Raw genomic sequence first — 7,259 nt, 5'->3', positions numbered from 1 at the left:
GTGGGGTGGGGGGGGCGTGTGAATCAATTACTCAAGGTCAATATGTATCACTTTATCAATTAAACAATAATCACTTCACCATTCTATTTATCCTTTTGTTGCTTAGTCTATACTATAAAACTATCATAAACATAACTTGCATTGCATAATGAAAGCATTATCAAATGTAAACACACATAAAGCATTCATCATGATTTTTACACTAATATTTTACGTGGAAACCCAATTTGGAAAAAAACCACAAACAACATGTCATTCTTTTTCACTCTTTTGAAGTGAACTCTCTTAGGAGCCAACCCTGTAAGAGGTTAAAAAACACATTGTTAAATGTGACTTGGTTAGAGGATTTATTCACCCAGTTAGGAGTGGCTTTATAAGAGGACTTTGATCATTCCATTTATAATGTCACCTAGTTAAAGAATTTATACAGATTGTTAAGTCTTCAAATGACTATTAGGTCAACCTCTGTTAAAAGGATTTTAATACAAATTGTTTACAATGACTAGAAAAAAAAGCAAGTTTTGATCTGTATGATTACAACTCTCTTGTTTTCTCCTCTAGCTTTGCATTCACTCATACTCTTGTGTGTTTCTAATCAACCTTTCTCTGTATGTCTCTCTTTACATACAAGCTTCGCACATACACACTCATATGCACTGCACATGCTGATTGTTCGGCTCTGTATCTCTTTAAATACATATTTTGTGATTTAGCACTTCTACATTGACTGTAAATCTTAGGGTTTACAATCAAGTTCAATTCAATTCATTATATCTGTCCATCTTCTTGATATTCTTTTAGAAAATTCTCTAGAATTCATCTGTGGTCTTTACCTAATCTTTGGCTTGAATTTAATGATCCAACTCATCAATCTTATCTTCAACGCAGTTTACATCTCCCAAGAAACCAATTGAGTCAGCTTGATCTCATGATTTCCTTAAATTCATTCTTATACTATCACTCAACAATCTCTAAAGTCTAGCACTTAGTCATCACTAAAATACTTGGTTGATGTAAATCTTTCTGGCTTGTCATCAATTGTCTTTCTTAGTCGATGCTAATGCTTGATCAACACTAGATTTTCTTGGCACTAACTGTACCTTGGTTGACACTAGCATTACTCGACACTAACTATATTTTATACTTCTGCTCAGCTTGGCTAAGAATCCTTGACATAAACAATCACTTTGCTTTGGCTTAGCTTTCTTGACATAAACAATCACTCTACTTTATCAAAGCCTATCCAATCAAATGTCCATTGTATCTTTCTTTTCGTAACTCAACCTTTCCTCTAGGTACTATTGTTATGAGAAACTTCTCAAATCTTCTTCATCAATCAAATATATATGTCATTTCAATTAGGTAGCAATATGTCTGATCAGGAGATTTGACATCAATGAAAAAATAACAATTAAGTTTGCAACACTTTATATTGACCCAAGTTTCTTATCTTTATATTGACTACCACTGATCTTACTGGCCACTAAACATCTTGTATTTCAATAATGTCTCTCATTCACAAAGTTTGATTGATCATTCAAGTAAGACAAATTTTCCAAATAAATAATTGCTTTATACTACAATTTAAAGATAATTTTATTAATTTTTGAACAAATAAAAGATTTCAATAAAAAATATGATTTTAAATTAATTAATAATTTAATAAGCTCAAGAAATAAATTGATTTTGAAATTGAAATATGCCATGAAAATGGTAGAACTCAAAGATGAAACTTTACAAGAAAAACAAATTGTAGGGGCCTTTATATTTGCATTTTAATTGGCAAAGAAATATGAGAATTTATTAACACTAACTAACTATCCTAAAGTCCATATTTTTCCACGAATGGGTTTTCAACTTGTTAAATATCATCAAATATGAGAAGTGTAGACACTTCATTTGGAAATATGGTTACCCAAACAACCTGAAGGAATGGTACCCTGTGCATGTTGGACATGACACAAGGCTTTCGCCCTTGACTCTGCTAATACCAATTCTATATTATCCATTCTTATATCCATGCATGATGCCTCTTGACTGCACTTCAATGTAATTCCATCCTTTGTTGCTAATGTCCCCTTTATATTTTCATAGCAGAACCAGAACCACCCTGCATCAGAAGGAAATAGGATGTCTTCTCCATAAAAAATATTAGTTATATCGATTAAAGCCAAAACTATGCTTAGTACATGATTTGACTATTCTACCCGAGAGTTGCAAGCAGACCTATTCTCAAACTTGTTGTAGTAGAACTAATCAATTATTATTGGGTTTCTCACATTTTCCATCTCTACATTCTCATATATTATATCGCTTTCCACTCTAGAACCTCCCTGTCATATTATATCATAGAGATTTTGTCAATGAGCATTTCATAAAATCTCATAAAAATACCATTCTTTTTATGCTTGTGCTTTACTCTAATTCTGCATCTCATTTATCCTCAGCATTTTCATTGTAATTTTTTTCAAAATAATGATACCAGCCATGTTTTGATTCTCAATCTATTCTTTGTTGATTTCAACTTGACGCTCTTCACCTAAATTGAATGGACATCTGCTCTGCTTTTCTCTCTTCCAAGACTTAAACAACACACACTAAGGAGAAAATTAAGGTTGATAAAAATAAGTCAACTTTGACTATTTAACACTTTTAGTCTTGGAATAAAGCTTAGTGTGAGATGTTTAAGCCATCAACACACAATTAGAACATGACACAAACAATTAATATAAACAATTTCTCATACCAAATACATTGATAATACTCAAGCATGAAACTACTATTAACTTTTTAAAAGGAGATGCAATTAAATGACCTAATTCCATGGCCAGGACCGTATGTGATATCAGTGATCCTGATATTTGAAGACCCATCACCTATCGCCATGCAGTCATCTCCTACATTTCTATATCATCACAAATTCATCTATACACATCTCTTGGCAAATACTCTCTGCTATCTTATAAAATTATATTAAAGAATAAAAAAAGTCGTCTCTTGTATAATTGATTTCAAAATAGCTTGGTAGTCAATCTATAAAATGAAATGTTTTAAATATTATAATTATAAAAGTTTAACATTGATGGGTTGTATAAAAAAATCTTTTCAAACAACTCACCTTTACAAACTCAAAAAGAAGAAACTTTAAATGATTTAATATTTGACCCATTGATCTACCTATTCCAATAATGGTATCTCTTATGTCAATTTTTGTGGATCGGGATGTATCAATTCCATCAGTGTTTGGGTTTCTTTTTGGTGCCTCAATTGTAATACCCACAATCTCCACACTCTCACATCCTATCAAGGTAAGGTGAAATCTAGGGTTGTTTGTCACCTTCAATCCACTCACTGCACTTCCTTTCACATCATTGAAATGAATGACCTGTGGACAAATCAAATTAATTATATGACATTAATCAACGGATGTAGTTATTCTCCCTACAAATTGTATCATTAACTGAATTTCAAAATTAAAATGAAAACATAATGAATTCTTTTGAAAATTTCAAGAAAGTGAATCTGAAAAAGAATCATATTTGACTTTTTTTCTTTTTTCATTTTTTTCTTTCTTTCATACATTCACCTTAATAAATATTCTCTATGGTTACTATTTATAGGTTACCATTGTAATAGGTTACTAACTGTTGGTCTATTTTTATGTTTTCCCCACCAATTATTTCCTTTACCGTCAATAATTGCCTTCCCTGTCAAATTAAATTGCTGAAGATTCTCAAACAACAACCACACATATGAGTTTTTCCACCTGTTGGGATCTTCGGGTGCAACAATAATTCCATCAACCTACACAAAAATTGGAAAATATCAGTTTTTGCTTGAATTATTGCCATATTCTCCATTCTGTGAGCAAATTTACAGCCCCAGATATTTTTCCACAAAATAAAACATCAAGTTTTATTATTATTATTAGACTAGATATTTTTCCACAAAATCCGCTTTACTTATACATCCTTCATGTTGTTATCGAGCAACATACTTAGATACCTTGTCTTGAGAGTTATAATGGTAGGGTCGTCCTTTAATTCATGTTAGGACTTTCCAAACTATATGCAGTGATTTTTCTCACAACTATAGGCTTATGGTTAAGTTATTTAGCACACTCTTAGGAAAAAAAAATTTGTAATGGTATTTCTCTTTACCCCTTATTCTTCTTATTCCTTTCAAATTCTTCCCAACACTTTCATTCAACAATTTCAAAACCAAATTGATCCTCAAATTTCTTTGACTTATTTGATGCATTGTAACAATACAAGCTTCTCATAAAAGATGCACATAACAATACAGGGTTCTCATGAATCAGTAGTCGTCAAAAGAGTACAATTTTACCCACCACTGGAAAGATCCAATTTTACTCACCACTGGGAAGATCATATAATATCCAATTTATATAGAGATTATTCAGAATGAAAGCATGAGTTTTTTCAAAAACTTGTACTTATATATTCTTCTATTATATATCATTCACAATTATACCCACAAATAATATATATCAACACTAACGAGAGCAAACAAACCACAAATCGATTGAATAGGGAAGATGACAATAACAATCCAAACTTGTGAGGAACAAGAAGTTGATAAAAAGAATTTGATTGTTACACACCACTACGTAGATGACATAGAATTTACTATTAACGGCACTAGTGTTGCAGTTTGATTGAATTCAGTGATGATGGCGGCCATGGCGGTGATGAGCATGGTGAGGTTTATACTTGTTGGCCTCGTGATGTTCATACGCAGCGTAGCCCGCCGCCCCAACTGCCACAGCCCCAGCTATTTCCGCCTCCTTTTTATGCCTCGCTGCGTGTTGTGGATCCATTTTTGCCTCATGCCCCTCGTACTGCCATTCATTCATACAATTATTAATCATCGACCATTTCATTATTGTTAAGATATAATATAACAAAATTACTAGTATAGACTTACCAAGGCGAAAGCCCCCGCTGCCAGAGCTCCCATCTCGGCCATATGCTCACGATGCTTGTGCTTCTTTGCCTCTTCCTCCTTTGCATTGAAAGAAGAGTGAGGCGCTACAGAATAAGCCCCTGGTGCTGTAATATAAGCCCCGACTTCTTTCTGCCCATGGTGGTGACCGTGACCGTGACCGTGACGGTGATGGTGGCTCATCTTCTTTCGTCTACTGAAATGAAGCCCTTGTAGATTGCAAGAGTACCTCAAAAGCCTAGTGAATGGATTAGGATAAGGGGATTTCTTCAATGAGTGGAATTGGGTTCAAAGAATTATGTGATAGAAAAGAGTTGAGGGAAGTGGTCGGTATTTAAAGAGGGAAACAGAGACCGCGTTTACTTAGCAACGAAGAAATCGACGATGAAAACGGTGCCGTGTCACTGGCGCGGTTAAAAAATGGAGGCTGCAATTTCCCCGCGGGTGGGCAATTGGTTATCAGATTACACGGCATACGTTGACCTATCTAGAAGCGTAGACTGTGCTTTGTATTAAGTTTGGAAAAGATAAGATAATTTTAACTATTTAACAAGTGCTTGGTAGGTTTGGTTGCAGGTATCGGAATTGGGAATAAGAATGTGTATTGGGAATAGGAATGGCTATTCCAATAACGATTATTTTTTGGAATGGACATAAGCTCATTTTAGGGGCGAAATGAGAATACATATTCCTATTTCCTGTTCCAATTGAAGCACCAAACCAAAAATAGAAAATATATTCCTAATTTATTATTCCTATTCCAGTAACCAAACAAGCTTGGTTGGTGGAATACGATGTGAATAGGATTAGAAAATTAGAATATGTTTCTAATTCTTTGTTTGTTGCACGGAATGGGATTGGAGAATAGGATTTCAAATTCCTATTTTAGCCCAAAAAGAGCTTTTATCCATTCTTAAAAAAACTTGTAATTGGAATGGGCCAATCCCATTCCCAATCTCACTTTCCCAACAGATGGCAAAACATATAATTCGTTGGGTCCGCTAAATAAACTCTCGCTTATACTTCTGTCGTTTCACTCCGCCATTACAGTCCGCCATTTCATTGCGTAGTGATAGAGTGGGAAGGTTGAGCAATGACAAAAACACATCATATATGAAGATTTTGAGTTGCAAGATGATGGGAAAGACATTAAATGCATCTTTGTTGCTATTGCTACTCACAGTGACAACCGTCTACATTTTTGATACAAATTGAGATTTTTAAATTTTTTTCTTATATAGATCTAAATTGAATTATTTTTTCTTATATAGATCTGAAATGAAAAGATATTATATGAAGTGTGGTTTCAGAGAAGTAATTATATAATCATCATTTTTACTAATTATTTTTCTCTATATAATAAAAAAAGAACTCATAGAGAATTATAAAACTACCACACACACACACACACACACACACACACACACACACACACATTAAGTTAAGGAGTACACTTCAAAGTTTTATAAAAGCTCCTAAGAGGAATTTACATTGTATATTGTCTTGAGTGTTGATTGGCTCCTAACTAAGCATATTTAATTGGTTCCTATCCATGATATGTTCACATTGTTGTATTGCATTGAAATGCACTGTGCATAGGAATTGGTACCAATGTATAGTAGCATGTGTGAAAAGAAGTGTTTATAATAAAATATATATATATCTTTACAATAAATTGAAATAATTAACCAAATATAATAATATATTAAAATACATAAAATATATTAAAATATAAATGTCACTGTATTCCAATTCCAATTTTGTACAAACAAAGAAAGGAGTAACATATTCCCAATCAAATACCAGGCGGACCAAACAAGAATGGGGTTGCTCTTTCCATTCTCATTCCCTATTTCCATTCCCATTCCAATTTTCCATTCTAATTCTCCATTCCTATGCCTGCAACCAAACAAGCCCTTAATGTGTGATGTTTATGTCATCTGGTCCCCCACTGACTTCAATAGCCTAAAATTGCTGCCCTTTTGTATAAGATAGGTTTTGCTAGTATTTTATCATGTCTAATTTGGACGGTGAAACATTACCATTGAAAACAACATTTCTTAAATAAACCATTTGATCTGTTTAGGATCTATAATCCCCTATTGAAAGATAGTAAAATGCTCATGAAGGTATAATAATTGGTTTTCCAAAATTTTAAACCATATTTATATTATAATAAAAGGAAAACTTTCTTCACTACAATTTCTTCTATCATTTGCATTTTAATTCTATATATAATTTGTCAAATATTAGATACAATTTTATAACGAAAAATAAATTTATGTGTTTATAGA

General features: G+C 32.9%; 1 protein-coding gene and 1 pseudogene across 2 annotated transcripts; both read right to left on the bottom strand.

The window, feature by feature from the left end:
• Window positions 1-1,747: 1,747 nt before the first annotated feature.
• LOC149571814 (polygalacturonase-like) lies at window positions 1,748-4,663 on the bottom strand (annotated as a pseudogene). Its single transcript, XR_016360257.1, has 7 exons — window positions 4,625-4,663; window positions 3,646-3,804; window positions 3,178-3,385; window positions 2,816-2,897; window positions 2,483-2,597; window positions 2,192-2,333; window positions 1,748-2,098 (listed from the first exon to the last, which is right to left on the bottom strand). The product of XR_016360257.1 is annotated as a polygalacturonase-like (transcript).
• On the bottom strand, window positions 4,523-5,257 carry LOC149571813 (uncharacterized). The gene is made up of 2 exons (XM_089813228.1): window positions 4,948-5,257; window positions 4,523-4,861 (listed from the first exon to the last, which is right to left on the bottom strand). Exons 1-2 carry the CDS (start codon window positions 5,146-5,148, stop codon window positions 4,685-4,687), a joined length of 378 nt encoding a protein of 125 aa, XP_089669354.1. The 5' UTR covers window positions 5,149-5,257; the 3' UTR covers window positions 4,523-4,684.
• Between the last annotated feature and the right edge of the window lie 2,002 nt (window positions 5,258-7,259).

Source organism: Cupressus sempervirens, chromosome 2 (assembly GCF_028749045.1).
Source record: "Cupressus sempervirens isolate cs-2001-9-10 chromosome 2, ASM2874904v1, whole genome shotgun sequence".
Taxonomy (NCBI): Eukaryota; Viridiplantae; Streptophyta; class Pinopsida; order Cupressales; family Cupressaceae; genus Cupressus; species Cupressus sempervirens.
This window is presented reverse-complemented; position numbering and strand designations above follow the sequence as displayed.